General features: G+C 41.1%; 2 protein-coding genes across 2 annotated transcripts; one reads left to right on the top strand and one right to left on the bottom strand.

Annotated features, from left to right (window-relative positions):
• Window positions 1–239: 239 nt before the first annotated feature.
• On the bottom strand, window positions 240–12,551 carry eefsec (eukaryotic elongation factor, selenocysteine-tRNA-specific). Its single transcript, XM_040028743.1, has 7 exons — window positions 11,992–12,551; window positions 9,569–9,776; window positions 9,171–9,267; window positions 7,696–7,860; window positions 5,836–6,480; window positions 4,259–4,415; window positions 240–1,035 (listed from the first exon to the last, which is right to left on the bottom strand). The coding sequence occupies exons 1-7, from the start codon at window positions 12,293–12,295 to the stop codon at window positions 854–856; spliced, it is 1,758 nt and encodes a 585-aa protein (XP_039884677.1). The 5' UTR covers window positions 12,296–12,551; the 3' UTR covers window positions 240–853.
• A 352-nt stretch (window positions 12,552–12,903) lies between these two features.
• ruvbl1 (RuvB-like AAA ATPase 1) lies at window positions 12,904–20,193 on the top strand. The gene is made up of 11 exons (XM_040028745.1): window positions 12,904–13,195; window positions 15,963–16,049; window positions 16,155–16,287; window positions 17,101–17,252; window positions 17,751–17,840; window positions 18,489–18,638; window positions 18,756–18,819; window positions 18,903–19,101; window positions 19,199–19,301; window positions 19,391–19,482; window positions 19,845–20,193. The coding sequence occupies exons 1-11, from the start codon at window positions 13,055–13,057 to the stop codon at window positions 20,002–20,004; spliced, it is 1,371 nt and encodes a 456-aa protein (XP_039884679.1). The 5' UTR covers window positions 12,904–13,054; the 3' UTR covers window positions 20,005–20,193.
• The last annotated feature ends 33 nt before the right edge of the window (window positions 20,194–20,226 follow it).

Here is a 20,226-nt window from a genome sequence, read left to right on the forward strand (position 1 = left end):
CTTCCTTCTTTTCAACTCAAACAGCAATTCTGATTGCTTGCATTATTATTTGACGATATATAGTGTGCATTATATATTTTATTGACTATAAATTTAGCAAAACTAATGTCATTTCTGTAACTTACACTCTGCTGGAGCATTATCAGTATATAAACAGTACAGCAGGGCTCGTATTGAACCCCCAGTGTACTACTTTATGCATAAATACTCCCCCCTCCCGAAAAAAAAAAAAAACAGTCTTAACAGGAGTTTTGTTTTAATTCTCTGAGATCATCAATATTGAACAGAAATCAAATATCATACAAACTGTCAATGATCACCGATTAGTTAAAGATGCAGCCAAACCCAGTCACTGAGCAAAGAAGACCTGAGTGAACGTGAGTTTAGTATTTCTACAGTGCTAAAGTCTTTATGCCAACAAGTTCTCAGATGAAATTTAAAATAAAAAAACTAAACACACACACATACACAACAAAGACAAAAGTTAGTTTCTAGTCAGAATGATTGAATCAATTCTGTTTTTATCAATAAAGAAGAACAAAAGCCTTGATTTCTTTCAAAGATAAATCAAACGTATTGAGATCTGTTGAGCAGCTTTCACCCTTCTGATGGAGCAAACAGGATTAGATCCAGCTCGTTAAACTGAGATAAAACAATCACTGCTTTGCATGCGTTTAGCGTCCCACAATCATTGCATTTCAGCAGACTGTCTCCATCTCCAGAAAAAAAGAAAGGCAATGAGAGTTAACACAGCCTGGCAGTCACCTCTCTTTGTGCCAAGACTTCTCAAACAGCTTCTCTATCTTACTCTCTGTCACCAATGGTGTCGGTCTATAAGTGTGCGCAGCCGAGGTCAAGACTGAACCATCTTTTTATAGGGGTCAAAGACATATCGCTTGAAATGCAAGTGAATGCTAACAGGCTGAAAATCTGTTCTGGGCTCCTCTTCATTTGCAGTTCCACCTTTGCTCCCACTCTTCCCTTTCTTCTTAGAGGCGGAGGAAAACAGCTGCTTGGTTTCTGGTCGAAGACCCTCTAAAGAAAAACATCAACATCAAGGTCAACTCAAACTGTATTAAAAACTGTATTGATGGAAACACAGAAAACGTTAAGATCGTTACTGTATACTGTCCGACAGTATGAACAGTAGTTGTGATGGCATATGTGATACATGATATGGATCTTTTCAGTTATGTGTGCAGTTGATGTTGTAACAATGTGCTGACCTCAAAAACAACTGATGCCTTCGTGCTCCTGATGTAACTGACGACAGTATGTAGAAAACCAGGTCGCAGTTGCTCCTAGTTATAATCTACACAGTTCCACGTTGTGTCGCATCGATCTGTTAGCTTCTCAGTCATCACTTTCCTCTCATATTGGCCTTATTCTAAGCCATACCAACCCATGCGAATGCTCAGTTTATTGTTCGATGCCAGTTAGGCGTGCAATGCAAGTCCTTCTCTATCATATCTTGTCGTCTGTCTGTATGTCTTTTCGAGGGAACAAACTGAATGCGTGTTTGCTTGCTGCCTTGCACACGGAAGGTAAAAAATGGTCTCAGTTCACTGCTTTACACGCTGGCTGTCTGACCTCACGTACAGCGGCGCCAGCATTCTTCTTGTTATCGTTATGCCAGCGTGAGGGTTGTTATGGTTGCAGCGCAGCCAGAAATTTCTTCTTGTTATCTTTGATCAGCTGAAAATGCCCCGTTCGCCACCACAAAACACGCCCTCCCACACCCTATCACTTGAGTTCAAGTGACACATGAGGATTGCTATTTTGTTTTCTGCCCACAAATGCTGCCAATGTCTTGGCATTTTCCACACACAGCAAAATTAAACTTTACAGGTACTACACAAACTTAAAGCGTCTCTCAAAGCAAGAGGATTTTTACTTAAAAAATATTTGTAAGATGTGGTTCAAAGTTAATAACCAAAAAGCATAAAATACGGATAAAAACTGTCTTTGGTGTGAAGATCACTTTGTTTTCTGTGGAGATACGAAGTGACTGAATCAATACAACGACAGCAACCTAATGTATTACACAGTTCTTTTGGGCTTTTCAGTGGTAAAGTACACATGCTTGGAGAACATGTGCAGTGGCAAATATACTGACAGTTTTGTGTCGGTATATTTAGAAAAGTAGTAACAATCAGTAATACTCCGGTCACTACTACTTCTACTCTGTACAAGAAATCTGTGGATAAGCCTCTTACCTATTTCTAACATAACACACAATTATAGGAATATTATCTTAGACTATATGCTCAGCTGAATGATAAAAATAATCATTAGTTGCAGCCCTATGAATAATGCAGGTATGAACAGCTGATTTGAACAGGAAATAATCTGTGGGTGAAGTCTGTGTAAAAGCAGGCACACACATTAGAAACAGACCTGTGCTGGCCGCAGGAGAGCTCATAATATTTACAAGTTAACTTGTGTATTAGAGTAAAAGCATTTCAATACTTTGTTTTGTTTGTTTTTTTTACACTGAGTGAGAAAGAAACTACTTCAGACTTCCAGCGTATACAACTGCTTTAACCTCCAAACAACTACATATTCGTCTTTTCCTCCTGTTATAAGCTTAAAACATTTAAAAATAAAATGTTTCCTATCATGAATTTGTTGGAATCTACATTTTTTCAGGGGTTTTTTTCCCTACAGGAAGTTAGATAAGGAACATGTTTCTATTTATGGCCCTTGAAATATATGCGTTGTTTTTTTTTTAACATTATAAGCTTTGTCTTTACTGTATTTTTCAGCTTCTAAACATTGCTCTTTAATATTTTGTGGTGTACCATGTGAGAATCAGAGATATCCAGAAGTACGTGCAGTTTGACAACTGAGCAACCAGAGCAGGTTGAGGAAATCTGTTTGATCAAGGAAAATTGTTGCTTTTGAGAATATGAGGACAATACATCCCTTCTAAAGCTGAGAAAAGATTTAGTAGAACTGGGATGCTGAAACTCCTCATTGCATAAAAAAATATTGAAAACCAGGATTCATTACTTTACATACGTATGTCTGTACATGCCGCATGCTGATGTTAAGTTTCTGAACCATAAAGGGGTGTGTCATCAAAGAGAGTTTGTCATCCTCCATCTTTGCTGTTGAACACATTAACGATCTGTTTAGACCTGTGTTTAAAATGATCAACTGCTAATCTCTCTTTTAGTTATACTAAAAGAGCGTAAAAGCAACCATAGCAACCTACCTTCTGTGCCTTTCGTAGACTCTGGCTGGTCCTAGTAGATTCCTAATAGGTTTTTACTGGCAATTTTTATCGCAATGATTTACTTGAACTGATTAACAAACTGGCAAATTTTAATTGAATTTTTAGCATGGATGGTGACAAGCTTTTCAGTCCAATCATTTATTATCTGTTTTAAGACCAGACAGTCTCACCACTTCAGAGGCTACTAACATCATGAAGAGCACAGGTGAGGCTATCCAATTTCTACACGCAATCAACATCGCCCACAGAGATGTCAAGCTACATGCGATTTGTCATTGGCTTATCATAATTATTCATAAGAAATTTACTTTATTTTTCTTTCAACTGAGGGTGATTTAGTTACTAATGTTGTAATCATATATTTTTGTTAGATTCCTGAATACTCCCAGCAGCCAGAGAACTTACTGTATTCCTGAAAGAGACCCTGGTGCCCCACTCAAGCTCACAGACTTTGGCTTTGCCAAGGAGACCACCTCACTTAATTATGTTGGTAAGAATCTGTATGTAAAGCCATTAAAAAGTATTCTTATACAAAATATGATGGATTCACTTGAGGGTTAGGAGTACAACTGCTCAAACAGATCATAACCCATCATTCTCTGTCTTATACCCCTGAATGTCTCATGTTATGTTCCTGCCTGAAGATGTGCGTGACAGTATATGTAAGACTTTTGATTATGCAGGAGTAAGGCAGCAAAAAGGATGTAGGTGAGGCTCTCTTTCTAGATATTTTTGTTTTCTCTTCCCTCCTGGTGTGGAGTCATGGGTTTTGAGCAACAGAAGGTAAAATAAACACTGATCAGGCTTCCCCCGGAACACGTGCAATCCCCAGAGGAATCCTGGGAATGTGGCTCGGGATGTCAGGCCTACCACTTTTACCACATCCTGAAAACTGTCCGGTGAGCCCCAAAAATTCAAGGAAAGACAGAGAATTTGCTCCTGATGTGAGCACTGATGAAGGGGGAGAGACTGTTATGTGCAGCAGAAAACATCAGGGTAGTTGTTTCACTAAATCCTTACCTTGTACGCGAATCTTGAACTTCCCACTCTGGCCAAACCCACCCTCAATGACACCAGTTTCTCCTGTGGACAAGGTGACCTTTAACCCCACAAAGAGCTGGAGATTGGTCTCCTTCTTGAACAGGCTGCGGCCAATCACAGTGTAATCATCGGTTACCTGGGCACAAGAGAGCAACAATGATGCAAACAGTGTGCAAATAATTCATTTATTGCTCATCTTGTGGTGACTTCACAAAGAGCTGATCTGTCCCACATCCTCATCAATTGCACCGTCCAGCTGCATTCTTCGAGTCCCGCAGCCTGGCTGTCTCGCACTCTCTTTTCCATGGTTGTGCACTTAATGGCATATTTGTTTTTATTTCTCGATTATCATCCATCACTAAGTCAATATAACCCGCTGCTAATCTGATAATGTGAGGGCACCGCTCTGTCTCCAGCTCGCCCTCATCACCAGCTCGCCCTCATCACCAGCTCTTCCTTTCTCTTCTGCTTAACCCTCATTCATTCTTGAACATTTGACCCTGATGTATCGCAAGCGTGACTGATGAGCTGATAAAAAAAAAATACAGTTGCTGTATACGTCGTTTGACAGACCGTCTGAATTGTGGCTGTTCGAGTTCGTCATATCTCAACAATGCCACTAATGTGTTCTTTTACCAAAAGGACATTCTTTAAGTTTGAAGCATAACTGCTGCATTCTGGGAGACACACGAGTGACAACGTTAACGTCACACGACCACCATCTGACCTCGTGCACATGCTGTTCTGCTCCTGAGTTAGCGAGTGGAGCTGTCAACAGCCTGAGGTGCTAAAGCAGGAAACTAATTCACACACTTGAACCCTGACCTGAATCTGCCTTTCTATGAGGGAAACATGCAGAGAAGCTGCACACACAGAATGTAACACAGAATGACAACAGCTATTATCAACATCACACTTAGTGTGAACAAAAATTTAAATATAACTTGTTAAGTTTCTGAAAAACTGACAAATCCAAGTTAAGTCAGTTAGATGTTTGATGAAAACCACAGAGAGAGCGGCTCGGGATTCAGGACACAATGAAAAAGCAATCACACAAATATGAAAATAAAGGTGGCGAGAGTATGTGACAGAGAGGAAGAGAATGAGAGCGAAAGACGCCCAGGCAGACAGAAGGGAGAGTTAGGCTAGTTCACAGTGGATGTGGATATTCGTGTGCTACTCAGGTGTGTCCAAACAGCGCCAGCCTCTGACAGCTAGACAGGACTAGTGGCGTCAGGCGGCCACCCACGCACACCTCTGTCACAGCACATGCTAAGGCATGCATACCCATCCCATGCCTCAAATATTGCTCACCAGAGCTGCATATGCATGCTTGTTTGTGTGTACGTGTCTGTTTATGAATATACAATAGGGGCTCTGTCTGCGACACGCTCCAGTGCCACCAGCAATGAGAAACATCCAAAGATTCAGAGCACGCAAAAGGAGCGCAAGGTGACAGAGCGGGCAGAGATGCAAGGAGCGGACTCCAAAGAAGGCTGAAAGGTCACAACACTGATCATTTTAAATGAGAGACAAACTGCTGAGCGTGCACTCACCCTCTCCACCTGTCCCTCCTTGTGCTTGGTTTTGTAAATGCGCAGACGAGGTAGATCGGTCTCAGCGTAGTTTTTATCTTCAAACCCCTGCAGCAGACGGCCCTGGAAAGCCAGCCGGCATGCATTGGCGTGGATGTCTGTATCTAGCTTTGAGCCAATTACTAGACAGAGCGAAGGGCACGTGACTGGCCGCTCAAACTCCAATAGAGCCCACTGCTCTGGGTCAGGCCCCAAACTCCCCTCTCCCTGACCAGTTACATATTCATCCTGGTAGAAGTACTCCCTGTCGAAGGTGAACGGAGTTTCCAGTGAGCAGGGCTCTGATGGAGGCGGTTTAGAGTCTGGAGGGGGCTCTGAGGCACCCGCAGGTGGCAGGCCAAAGAAGGTCACCTTTGCCATGACTGTCTCGTGACCCACTGTGATGTGGAACTTGGCACGGGTGGACAGAGAGCCCTTGAAGTAGCCTATCTTCCTTACAGAGATGACAGCTGCAAAGAGCGTGCGCAGGGATTCAGGGGTGCACACCACACCACGCTCCAACAGTTTAGGGTCAAACTGTGTTACGCACACACCCACCCGATCCCCCTGCATGGCCCCAGACACGGGCTTCCGAAACATCTGCACCGACTTTATCTTCTTGGTCACCTGATGTCAGAGAGCATAGAGAAATAAATAACACAGCTCAAAACACATTTAAATACAAACAATAAAGTTTCCTCATGTAAACGTAATAAGAGACTGAGATGTAACAGATACAAAGCTACAACTGCAAAACTGAGAAGGAGAAAGCATACTAGGGCTCTACAGTAAAGTTTACAGCTTAGAATTTAACTTCCTATAGGTTCCTTTTGAAAGAGAATAATGTTTTATATTCCCTTTATCATTTTTATTTTTATCAATGTTTTCATTTTAGAGGTAAAATTTGAAAAACAAACCCAGAATACATGTAGAGATTAAAAAGAAACGAAACATCAGTTATAATAGTTATCATTATCTCCTGTACTCTGATATTTAAAACACACAAAAACGCCCTTTAACGGCATTTTATCAATAAAACATGCACACATGTAAACAAAAAGCTTGTATAAGTTACAGTTTAAAGTGCACTGTTCATCTCTAAAAGGATAAGAACTATTTGTCAGCATATTAGCTTTGATAAATGCAAAGACAAATAATTAAACTTCTTGGATATTTAAAAAGTCCCATTAAAGTGTAAAATATTATACATGACTAATTTCTGAGAAAAGGACCTGAAGAGTAAAAATCATATTTGAATATATATGAAGATAAATAAGACACTGATTGAAAAATAGATGCCAAGCTTTGTTTTGTTACACCAAATACGCATCTCCAAAAACAGGTGAACACATGGATGATTTAAAGGTGTCCAGATGAGCATCTATGTATACGTATATGTCACACCACACTCTCGATCCCTAGCTTGACACTGAGAATTTCATGGTTGTGTTTGTTGCCTATTACACAGACAAAAATCACCCGTAAGCTGGCTTGAGGCTCCTTAACAAGTGGCTATCAATTTAGCTATATGCTGCCTCCAAGAGGTGACCATGATGACTGCACACAAGACCACTGAGACATGCTCATAGTTTGCATCTGGTCTAAATTACCCAACTCCTGTGCTCCCAGTCCACCCCCAGTCCCCTCATCCTTCCCTCGTACTAAACTGACACATCCTCTGATCCCAGCCGGCAAGCCGTCCCTTTTTCTGCCCACAGCCAACTCAACTTCTGAACTTCCGAAACTCTGCGGTTCCTTCGAATGCTTTTCCACTGCTCAGGAATGTTTTGTGCTTGTACATATCAGAAATTCCAAATTCGTGCCCATTTTTTTGGAACACACCTTTAGCACTGGGATTTCTACAGTGTCATTAATGGCCAGTGACCCCTGCAGGATGGTCCCAGTCATGACTGTTCCTTGACCACGGATAGAGAAACAATGGTCCACAGCCATTAGGAGGTCACCTCCAGGGTCTCTCTTTGGTAGGTATGTCTGTTTCTTCAAAAGCTAGAAGGAGAAAGCACATATTCAAAATAAAATACAAAAAAGACACTCTAATCGATTTGAAAAAATATCTGAAGGTCACGTCTATGGTTTCGGACACATACGAGCATTAATGAGATCCAGATCTTGTCTTCATTAATCCTGTTTTTGAAGCTCGGCCTCTTATGTTGACAGAGTTGATCCGACTCAGCAGTTTTTCACACTCCAGGAAAATGTACATAAACTCTCCAGAGTACCATCCTTAGGTTACGTTTTATTTAGCTTTATTGAACACTTGACTGAGTTTGACCAGTAAAATCAACCAATTGTTTATCGAAATCAGCGAGCAGTAAAGAAACTCCACGTTCCAGATGTGCCTGAAGTAATGTTTCCATTACAGTTTGACCACCAGAGAGCACTGAGCTTCTTTTCCAGCTGTCAAATGTTGCTCTTATTGCATACGTTTGTCTCTTCAAAACAATGAGGAAAATAAAAAAAAATACTAACAATAATGGCTTCAAAACTATTTATAAGTTAGATATGCATAAAAAAAAGAATAGCCTAAAACATTATCATCACATTTTTATCTCATGGCAGAACTACAGACAAGTGTTGACAGCATTTATTTACATTAGTTAGAATTTCTTTAGCTATGGCTCCTTGTGGATTATTTAATTTTCATGTACATCCCGTGAGCCAGTGGTGACACTTAATGTGGCCCACAAGTATGTGATACTCAACCCTACAGTTCATGATATACTGTGCTCAATGAGACACAGGAAGCTTTACTTCCCATGTATAAAAGGTAAAATTTACTCTTACATTTTATACATATCTTTTCTGGCTTTGTGCTTTTAACATGTTTTACTTGATATGCATTTTATGCTATTCCTGTGTATTAGTGACACTGACCTGTTAGCATACTTGGTACTTTGTTATGGTCCTATAATATTTAATAATATTTAATTGTTATAATATTTTTGTCTTATTTTCTGTCTTTTATGTGAAGTGTTGGTTTTTAAATGTTCTCTATAAATAAAGTTATATTGTATTGTATTACTTTTCCACTCACTTGACTGAATGAATGAATCAGCACAAAACAAAAACCTATCAACATAAATCCAAACTCAGCAGACACATTCTAAATAATAACTAAAAATGTTTCACGCATGTTAACTCACTGAATTTGGTACTTTGAGAATGTGTGATTAAAGAAATACTTGCTGTGACCAACTCATTTCTAAGCACATCAATTAAGTAATCATAGTAAATTACTGATCACTCATTTATTATTGACTAACTAGTAACAACAGAGTGGAACCAGTCTCTTTTACCTCTATTAACTGTGGCACTCCCTGTGGCTCCTCTGTGTCAGGAGCCTCGGGACCCCCTGGCTTTGCTGCTACGGCAATCACAGGACAATCCTTAAATCTGTCCGACAGAAAAACAACAAGGTGGAATCAGGTCATGCTTCAATGTTTTCGTTTTTTGTTTTTTTTTTTTGGGGGGGGGGGGGTTGTTTTCTTTAAAGCATCACTGAAATATAAGCAGGCTGAGCAGACTAACTCTGGACACAGAGGGAGAGATATGAAGTGTAATAAATGAGGGAGCTGACATGAGGGTTAGACCTGTGATTACTGCAAGTGCTTGGGATCCCCGTAACCCCACTAATGTGTGGCTCTACATTATGCAGCTGTGTAACCCAATTATCATTTTAGATATAATTGCAGACCTGGTGCTTTCCAGTGTTTTGTGGAGCCTCTTGGTCATTTTCTCAATGGCACTTTGTCTCTTGTTGGGTGGCAGTAGGTCAATCTTATTCAGGACAACAACCATGCGAGGGCAGGTGAGCTCCCCTATCAGCAGACACTCTGCAGTCTGAGTCTGCACCCCTTTCACCACATCCACCACCAGCATCATCAGGTCGATGATTTGGGCACCTAGAGGAGGCAGATGTCACAGAGGTCAAAGAAAAGTAGTGAGCTGAAGGGGAACAATGCAGTGCTTTGTGTTAAAGGCATTTCAGCTTTCCTGCTCTATAAAAAGATGCAAATGCTTAGAGGCTATGTAGCCGACAACAGCAATGCAAACAGGAATGGACACGGACACCCAAAAATAACAGGAGAAAAAGAGGAGAAATAAAGGGAGGGGGTGCACAGAGGCAAAGAGAGAATAAAAGGCTAGAGGGTTGAAACTGGAGCCGCAGCTCACTTGGTTGTCTTTCCTTTCCCTCTTTCTTTTCCTGATTTTGGCAATCTCTCTTTCCTGTGCTCCCCTCTTTTCTCTCCCTCTGTTTGGCTCCATCTCTTTCCTGTGCTCGCCCCACTTGGGACTACAGGGGAAGTTTAATATAGACCCCAATCCACACACAATTTTCCTCCTCCATAATCTACAGCATGTGCCACCTAAATGGCTCTTGCATTTTTTTTTCTTTTACAGTGCTGGTCACACAACACAAATGCATTTAGTGTTTAATGGGCTTCTAAAACAACCTTTTATTGTTCAGTAAATAAGAAAACAGGACTTTTTTGCTCTGAACATCTGCAAATCCTAAAGTTGTTTCTCCAAATACTTCCAACCTTTAAACTCAACATACTTTCAAACAAGCTTTGAAAAAAAACAAAGCAAAACACACACAGACCCACTGCGGCGTGCTGAAAAAGACAGGGCGCCCTCTGCTGGACAACAAGTTGAAGCTCAAATGTAGCGAGGATGTAGTTACTATCCTATTAAGGCCTGTTGACTGCAGCCCTCACAAAGATCTGAAAGAATGATCTGTTGTGATTGATACAAACATACTAGTCTGAAATTGTACACCCTTACACCAAACACTGTCAGTGTTTGTGCTACTGAAGGCATCCCAGACATGTTTTTATGGACATACTGTTAAAACTTGTTTTGTACAAACTTGTTCATTCGTGACTGATCAGCACTAAATCTTATGATGTTCCAGCACTTAGTTTTTCCAATTTTCATTTGATGGTTATATATAAACTTGGGTGATGTTGTGACTGCCTGTAGTCCGCTCTGTTTCAAAGGCTATTTCCCAGTGAGTCAGTCATAGTCAGTCAAATATGTGTAAAAGAATTTGTGAATTCTGAATGTTTTTCCTGCATAAATGCCTTTTCTGTTCATCTGGACATAGCGTTTTCAGTGGGAGAAACATTTCATCACTCATCCAAGTGAATTCTTCAGTCTCAGCTGACTGCAGGTTTCCCCAATCTTATAAATAGTACATTTGTATAATGATTGAAACTAGCACCATTGAGGGAACAATGGGCTGGGAGGTCAGTTCCTTGATCAATTAATATGCAAATTCTCATGACAACAACCACTGATCAAAGCCCATTGATCAATGACCATGAGTACCATTTACAGGGAGTTGGGGAATGGCTACAATTACAGCATTGTAAGATGGCAGAGATGTACCCTTAGGCCCCCTCCTCAATTCAGAGATGGTCTTTCCCTTTTCACGTAAAGGGGCTCCTTGACTAAACGCTCAAACCAGCATTCCTCCCTGTCCAGGATGTGTCAATCCTCATCACTGAAAGAGTGTCCACTGGCCTGTAGGTGTGAATAGACTGCTGAGTCCTGGCCTGACGAGGTGGCTCTTCTGTGTTGTGCCATCCGCTTAGCCAGAGGTTGTTTGGTTTCCCCGATGTATAAATCCTGCCAATCCTCCTGGCACTTAACAGCGTACACTATATTTCTCTGTTTGTGTCAGGGGACAGATCCTTGGGGTGGACCAAGGTGCAGCCACTGAGACGTGGTGTTTTTTAAAAAATGCCTCACTTGGATGAGTGTTGAAACGTTTCTCCTTCTGAAAACGCTACGCCCAGATGAACAGAATCAACTTTTGGGGATTTACTTACCTGGATGATTGAGCATGCATCAATAAGGAAATTATGTGAAATTGAGGTTTATGAAGGTATTTTATGTCTGTGGTCTCACATCCAAACTTTTTGTACCCAGATTCCTGCAAGTTATTTTATTGCCCAAGAAGACAGCATGCAGTCACATACACACACAAAGTAGATTTAACTGACTGCATATTTACATTTTCTGTAAATATCGCGATAAAATCGTTGTTGTCATTTCTTTTGATAATCCTGTATTTAAAATGGGAAATCGTGACCCTCCTACATCAGAGCTCACCTCCAATGATAGTTCGAATGAGAGAAGCGTGCCCCGGACAATCCACCAGGGTAAACTGGAGGCTGTCATATGGCTGCTTCCCCACGCTGTCCCGCAGGTGATCGGGAAGATCCACAGTGAAGGAGGAGAAGCCGAGGTCCAGAGTGATGCCTCTCTCGCGGGACTGCGGGTTCTTGTCGAAGGCGGCAGTGGACGCGGTGCTGCTCAGCGCCCTGGCGAGCGACGTCTTCCCGCTGTCGACATGTCCGAGCACGCCGACGTTGAAATTTAACGTTTTCGTGCGGGTGTCAGAAGATTCGGACATGTTGTTGAACTCTTACCTGGAGCGCGTATATTTCTCTACTCTGGGAGAGACGCTTAACTCTGCTCCAAAAACAGACAAAAAGCGGGGCTAGTTTATGGTCACAGACTGCGCTTATTTAGCAAAGCCACAACACCTCAAGCAACAAAATATACGAATACTTTGTGGTTTACAGCGTGTGGTTTAGTAATAAATCTGACATAACTTTCGAGGAAACTGTTGAAAGTCTTCCCTAGTGTCAGTGTATTCTATCCCAGGGACAACACGTTAAGGGGGAACTGTTTTTATTAGCAGACAAAAATCATAAAAGGAAAGTGATCACTCATAATAGTACTTTAATCACATCTTAATTTTGAAATTATTAAAATCCGTCTACCTTTTTATTCCTGCATTTATACTGTATTTTAATTCATATATTTGCAAGTTTCTGACAGTTTCTACTACGACAAACCAACAGAAACACAAACGGAAATGGGAAACGACAAAAGGGCAGGCTCTGGAGTGTTATTGTGATTGACAGGCTCTAATCCAATGAATGCTCGGGGATATTTGGCGTAGCCCAATAGTTTACCACAGTTGTTAGATGGGCGGTACTTAAAGGTATCACTTCCGCTTATTTTCCCTAGTAACCCACATGGAAACAGATTTTCCTGTGTTTTGAGTTTAGGCGCCGATTGAGGCGGTATTTCGTATTAGAGATTTTATGTGTATTTAACGCATCTGGCAGACTTTACACAATACATTTGCACAAATAACGCAACTATGAAGATCGAGGAGGTAAAAAGCACAACAAAAACGCAGAGGATCGCTTCACACAGTCACGTCAAAGGACTGGGGCTAGACGAGGCCGGTAATGCTAAACAGACAGCATGTGGACTCGTGGGCCAGGAGGCTGCAAGAGAGGTAATATTCGTGTTTCACGTCATTTGCTTTCTTTTTTCTTTTGGAGGAATATTATGTAAGAAGGGAATATTTACGAGGACAGTTGAGCGCTTTACAGACACTACAGCACAAGCTAATCCTATTAGCATTGAGTGGGGTCGCTGTCGTTTGCGGGTCCGATTTGTGACAGAGAGACGCTGACTTATAAGAAGACGGTATATACATCCCTATATTTTAACTTAATCTGGATTAAAAGTATGAATTGTGAATTTATAATAACTGTTTTCTAACGGACAGCAGCATCAGCATCAGCATTTAAAGCCATTTTCAGACTGGCCTGCAACTATGAAACAGCATTTTTTTTTTAAGTCACAAAAATTATATTTAATTGGGAATCGCTGTGAAAAAAAGGATCCTTTTTAGAAAATAGTGGAGAAGAAAAAAAACAAGAAATTTTCTGTTATTTAATTGCTTATCTGTTGCTTTGGTGTAATATGAACAGGGATGTCTTTAGCAGCAGGAAAAAGCTGTAAAACTTATGAAAATACAGTTAAAAAATAATAATTTATTCCACCTTGCACATTTTCCAAAGTCATCCAATGGGCTGGATTGGAGTCTTTGCTTGGTTTATTTTGGCCCCCAGGCCATATGTTTGACACCCGTAGACTAGAGCCTGATTCATTTATCAGCAGGGTAGGTTTATCAACAGTTAATAGCTGTTTGGTGGTCTGTTAGTATTGGCATTTATACTGCCTTAACAGTGAAAATAGGAAAAATATAAAGAGGAGACTAGAGAACGACATATTGACACTGCATAGTTTGTCCATCAGAGGGCACTCTGCAACTTCCCTGTTATTTGGAACTCCGCAGAAGCAACAACCAGAGCATTAATGAATTACTACAGTAACAAATGTTAGGGAAATCTGTTTATGTTTTATATGTCTGACAGATAAAAAATCAGATATTAGAAAATTGACTTTTTAATTTCATTCTTAAAAATCCTACATTGACCCTGCCCACCTCCGGTGTGTACTCTGCTACATGTGCTGCACCCAGTGCTGATGTTTTTGTAAAGAATGTAGGTAAAACATATTTATATAGCACATTTCTAGATGAAACGCTTTACCACAACAATCAACAAAGAACAATGCTGATATAAAAACACAACAATAATTTCCACTAGGAAAAAGCAAGTCTATGCAAATAAGCTCCTTTAAAGTTTCATTGGAGTCCACGGATTTTAAATGTAATTGTAGTAAATTCTCGATCCCTAATGCATGATTTCCTTTCATTTTCGGTCTTCAGAGTAGAACAATGAGGTTTTGGCCAGAAGATCTCAATCACCTGCCTGCTGTATATGGATGCAATCGTTTACTAATGAAAGCAGGCATTTGATCATGCAGAGCTCTGAAAATGATTGCAAAGATCTTAGTCTGAACTTATGGAGATCCGGGGTAAAGATGTCAAATAGGGTGTCACAGGACGGGAACGAGAACAATTAGCATTTCTTAAGTAATTGTGCAAGCTGTTATTTGCTATTCTGATACAAATATACAATGTATTATTATTTCTCTGACAGTTAATGTGAGTGGCTACAGAGGATTGCACAGATTATAACTACATTGACACAGCTTGTAGGGCTGCTACAATTCAGAATAACTCGCATAACTCAATTATAAAGAGCAAAAAATCCTTGGGGCAAATTGTTTTTGCTTCTATGCTTTGTTTAACCCACGGCTCTGTTGTTCTCAGTCATCACCCAAAAAAAATGCCAGCATCTCACTCATATTTGCGACTAAAAATAGAGATGCAATAGAACAAAACTAAGCCATTAAATCCACACAGCCCCCAGTTTTTAAACAAAAAGCTCATAACACAACAGCAGCACTTTCAATCACAATCACAAACCTGCAGCAAACAGGGGTGAATCTAAAGGTGAGCATGGTGTATATTAGGCCATTTATTTCAAGGCTTTCGTAACAGTATTTTTCTGATTTTAATAACATAAAATAGTTTCTTATTAAAAACCGTGTTTTCTAATAAAAAACATATAAAAGTTTTTTCTTCAGGCCTAAAAAAATCTCCACGTGCCAGTAAAACTCTAAACCACTGACTTGGTGCTGTTAGGGTGGACACTTCATTATTAATAGCATCTATATGATCATAACATCTTGTTTACATCAGCGCTCAGGGCGACATTCAGAATGTCGATCTGCTCGCTTTTCTTCATTGCAGCAACGCCACACACCTTAAAGGGATTACAGACAGACTCACTCACTGATACACTAGCACACTTAAACACGCAGATGCACAAAAACACACATGAACACACAGCAGATCTACCTCATCCATGAGATATAACACCATCGGAACTCTTTTTGCCTCCTACTAATGAGAGAAAGCCCCCCTGTCCCCAAGAACACAGAGTAAAAGAGTTAATGCCTTATTTTAGATTCATGTATATCTTATTTTATGACATTATTGTACTTTTTGACAGTTGTATGCTGTTAAACTTTTAAACACTCTACTAAATCGGATGTGAATTGCTAAATTCTTGTTCCACTCGGTGGGCTTTGAATTGAATTGTTTTTGTCAGCCACATTAAAGGTACTGACGTTTGTATCAGAGTGTGACTTTAGCCACAACAGAGGCGTTGCCTCGTGTGCTTTACAGTTCTCCAACATGGTTGTATAACGCCTGGGTTCAGGAGTGGGGGTTTTGCTAGTTAGTTGTATTGCATTTAAGCCTTGCGCGTGTGCATAATAGTCTAATTTGTCTTATTCTCCAGGCTTGTGGAATCATCGTTGAGCTGATCCGCTCAAAAAAGATGGCAGGGAGGGCCGTTTTACTGGCAGGGCCACCTGGAACAGGAAAGGTAAGTGTGCTGTGTTCAGCAGTAAGGTTTAATTTAATATAGCAGATATCTCTGAAGCATTTGTTAACCATGCCTCTTTATTTCTTCCTGCCTGCGCACCTTCAGACTGCCCTCGCCCTGGCTATGGCACAGGAGCTGGGAAACAAGGTACCATTCTGCCCCATGGTCGGCAGTGAGGTCTACTCATCTGAAATCAAGAAGACAGAAGTATTGATGGAGAATTTCAGGAGGGCGATTGGTGAGTGTTGGATAGATTTTTAACTCAGATTATAGTTTTCTGTTCTCCAGGTTTACTCGATGGGCTGTGACCTGTTGGGCATTTAGTTTGTAGAAGTGAAAATGAGCTTACTATTACCAAATGCTTAATTGGTAAGAAAATAAGAAACTGACCTAATGGTTTAATTAGATTTAATATTGATATACACCTAAAGAATTTTGTCTTTTTAAAAATAATATTTTTTTATGCGTCTCTTCTATTGTACTGGTGGGAAAAGATCAGGTCATACTAGCAGTGAGAAAGAAACTCTTGCACACACAGTTGTCATGAGCTGAAAGGTAACACTGTAAAGCAGATTTATAAAGGTGGTGAGAAGGAATGGCAGAAAGGGCATCTGAGACTGCTGATGCTACCTGTTGAGTGGGCGGCAAATGGAGCCAAGGTGGAGGGAGACGTGGTCATTAGCACATTCACTCCACCCCTTGAGCAGATTCTTCAGAGAGACCAGGTTTCATTTGAACGTTGTCATCACCTTGTCAATAACAGCACCCTGATGGACAGTCCCCGCCTTTAGAGCTGCTCTATGCCCCACAGCACCGAGGATTAGACACCTGTGTGCTGCATGTAACAGGAACAAGAGCATGATCGTGTTACACTGAACGATGTCCAGTCATTTCACAGGACACACATGTTTCTTTTCTATAATAAAATACGTTGCTCGGTGACCCAATGGATGCTGCGGCTTAGCTCATGTAGGAATATAAAGACCAGATTAGGTTGTGCATAAGTTTGTATGTGTGTAAATGTGTAACTGTAATGCTGCGCCATATTCAGGATTGCGCATCAAAGAAACAAAGGAGGTGTATGAAGGGGAGGTGACAGAGCTGACCCCATGCGAGACCGAGAATCCCATGGGCGGCTACGGCAAAACCATCAGCCACGTCATCATCGGTCTGAAGACTGCCAAAGGCACAAAGCAGCTCAAGGTCAGACTGAGAGTTTTAATCTTTCTTAGTTTGTGTTTGTAGTTTTCCTTCTGTTGGAAACTCAGTTATGTTGTGTGAACAAGCCATATAGTAATGCAAATAAGGACCAATGTTAAAGCACCAACAGTTACATATTATCAATATGTTAATGACTTCTGTTCAAATTTAGCTTTCAGTTGTTTTTATTTTCTAACTGTGATTTATAGTTTTAGTAAACAGGTTAATGCTGCCGAGGGAAATTAGATTTCAAGTATAGTCTGATGTAATAATGCTAATGGCAGGGTGCCGGTTTAGCTCAGTGCATTGAGCGGCGACCACAGGCTGAGAGCTGCCGGCCCGGGCTTGAGTCCGATATCTTTCCCCTCAGCTTTCCTGTCCTTTCTTCACTGTGTCTGTCAATAAAGCTGAAAAAGGCCAAAAAAAAACCCCATAATGCTGACAGCCAAAGCTAGGCCAGCGTTTTGCTTTAAAACATTTAAAGTTGTTGTGTTTCCTTAGCTGGATCCCAGTATTTACGAGAGTCTTCAGAAAGAGCGTGTGGAGGTGGGAGACGTCATCTACATTGAAGCTAACAGCGGAGCCGTGAAGGTAAACTATTTTACTTTTATGCTTTTATGTTACATTTGCAGCACATTTTGGTTGTTGGCAAAAGCGAGAAACTGATCATGGCTGATTGTTCATTTACCAGATTGCGTATAGTTTACAGATGAAAAATGTTTTTTCCAAAAAAACGTCTTAGTCGGGTCAAAGTTGAGGGTTTTTCCATCTTGCTTGTCCTCTTCAACCCTTCATGGTGGCATGCTTTCATCTCTCTCCACCCTGCTGCATTTGTGTTGTACTCTGGAATGAGCCTCTCATTCCTGCGGCTCTTCATGTTCCATTTATCTCTCCATCTCCCACAGTGCCTCTTTACCAACAGTGGGGATTGCGGCCTGTGCTGAAAGGCTGCAGGAGCGGTTCTTTTAATCAGTGCAGGTGGGCCAGAAGCACAGGTCGGCTCTAGTCAGAGGGTAAAGGAGGAGGGCTGGGCGACACATTTGTTACTGTTGACAGCCACCTCATGACTTGCCTTCTGAACCTCTTTCATCCTTCACCCACATGCCCTTGTTCCTGCAGTGGGCTGGCACTGAGTTCAGTCATACATCTGCTCTCCCTCCTGCAGTGTGGTACCTTTCCCTTCATTGTTGACCGCAGCAATGTGAGACATTAATCTTTTCTATTACTGTGCCTTTGCAGAGACAAGGCCGCTGTGACACCTTTGCAACAGAGTTTGACCTGGAGGCAGAGGAGTATGTTCCGCTGCCCAAAGGTGATGTCCACAAAAAGAAGGAGATTGTCCAAGATGTCACACTGCATGACCTGGATGTTGCAAATGCTCGCCCCCAGGTACATAACTGCAATAATAAAGTAGCATCGGTTTGGAATAAACACATCTGTATACATCCTAAAGTTGATTGTTTTTATATTGGCACTCTTTATAAACGGTTCATTGTTTCATCTCAGGGAGGCCAGGACATTCTCTCCATGATGGGACAACTGATGAAGCCCAAAAAGACAGAAATCACTGGTAGAGACGGTGTAACAGCTAACTCAGACTAAATCTCTCAAGTTGTCTTCAGTTCTTGACCCACTGCCAATTTCTCGCTGCAGATAAGTTGCGTGCTGAGATCAACAAGGTGGTGAACCGCTACATAGACCAAGGTATAGCTGAGCTCGTACCCGGCGTGCTGTTCGTGGATGAGGTGCACATGCTGGACATTGAATGCTTCACGTACCTCCATCGAGCACTGGAAAGCAGCATCGCCCCCATTGTCGTATTCGCTTCTAACAGGGGAAACTGTTTAATCAGGTGAGAAGTGCTTTATGGGGAGAAGCACATTTTGTTTTTGTTTATTTTTAAGGTAAAACAAAACAGTTTCAGGATTTAAGAAGTTTTTGTTGACCAGGGGGACAGAGGACATCAGTTCTCCACACGGCATTCCTCTGGACTTGCTGGACAGAGTCATGATCATTCGCACCATGTTGTACACACCACAGGAGATGAAGCAGGTAAGTCTGAAAACCAATTTCTGTGGATTATGTGATGTGCGACATCAAACTGTCTGTGCATGCGTCACTAACGAGGCTGTGGTCTGCAGATCATCAAGATTCGGGCTCAGACCGAAGGAATCAGCATCAGCGAGGAGGCTCTTACACACCTGGCAGAGATTGGCACCAAGACCACCCTCAGGTACGGCCAAACACTCTGGGTGTGGGTGTGTTATAATGAGATGCCTCAACTCAGTTACGGTTTGCTCAACAAAATCTAAAAGTTCATGTGTACTCTTTCTATTTTTGACGTACCGTAATAAATTTGTTTAGCCATAACTGTTGCCAGATGTTTTAAAAAAAAAACTTTGTTCAAAGGGATTAGAATAGCTCAGCTACGTCACTGAGACCAACATGTATAAAGTTACAGATAAAAGACTGTATACTGTAGTAAAGCTCTTGTAGGATTTGCACCCATTAAACTATCTTCTGCTATAAACAGGTTTACTATAAATATGTGTGTGTGGGTGTACTGAGTCTTTCCTATTTCCTGTTTTGTCTCAGATACGCTGTACAGCTGCTGACGCCGGCAAGTCTGTTGGGCCGCGTTCAGGGAAAAGAAACAGTGGAGAGGGAGCAGGTAGAAGAGATCAATGAGCTGTTCTATGACGCCAAGTCTTCAGCAAAAATCCTCCAAGATCAGGATCACAAGTTTATGAAATAAAACTTGTGATCATTGTATTTGTCCATCCTAGTTTCACTCTAACGTTCATTGCATTTTATCATCTTTGCCCTTCGCTGTAACTCACTCCGGTGTCCCTGCCTCTGCTTTCTGTAGTAGTTTTGTTCAGATGAATTTTTATTTGTTCCATTTGTCAATGGAAAGTTTTGAAATAAAAAAGGAAAAATTAAATTTTCTTAGTTTTGCCTCTTATTTTTGGATTTT

This window comes from Simochromis diagramma, unplaced genomic scaffold (genome assembly GCF_900408965.1).
Source record: "Simochromis diagramma unplaced genomic scaffold, fSimDia1.1 OVJJ01000483.1, whole genome shotgun sequence".
NCBI lineage: Eukaryota > Metazoa > Chordata > Actinopteri > Cichliformes > Cichlidae > Simochromis > Simochromis diagramma.

What these genes read in the sequence shown, in the direction of transcription:
- eefsec (XM_040028743.1), bottom strand. Translation starts at nt 12,295, where the DNA reads ATGTCCGAATCTTCTGACACCCGCACGAAAACGTTAAATTTCAACGTC. An exon ending in CATTCGAACTATCATTGGAG is followed by an intron (nt 9,777 to 11,991) that starts GTGAGCTCTGAT and finishes TGCCTCCTCTAG; the next exon opens with GTGCCCAAATCATCGACCTG. An exon ending in GTTCAAGATTCGCGTACAAG is followed by an intron (nt 1,036 to 4,258) that starts GTAAGGATTTAG and finishes GTTTTTCTTTAG; the next exon opens with AGGGTCTTCGACCAGAAACC.
- ruvbl1 (XM_040028745.1), top strand. Translation starts at nt 13,055, where the DNA reads ATGAAGATCGAGGAGGTAAAAAGCACAACAAAAACGCAGAGGATCGCT. An exon ending in TTGCAAATGCTCGCCCCCAG is followed by an intron (nt 18,639 to 18,755) that starts GTACATAACTGC and finishes GTTTCATCTCAG; the next exon opens with GGAGGCCAGGACATTCTCTC. An exon ending in CACCACAGGAGATGAAGCAG is followed by an intron (nt 19,302 to 19,390) that starts GTAAGTCTGAAA and finishes TGTGGTCTGCAG; the next exon opens with ATCATCAAGATTCGGGCTCA.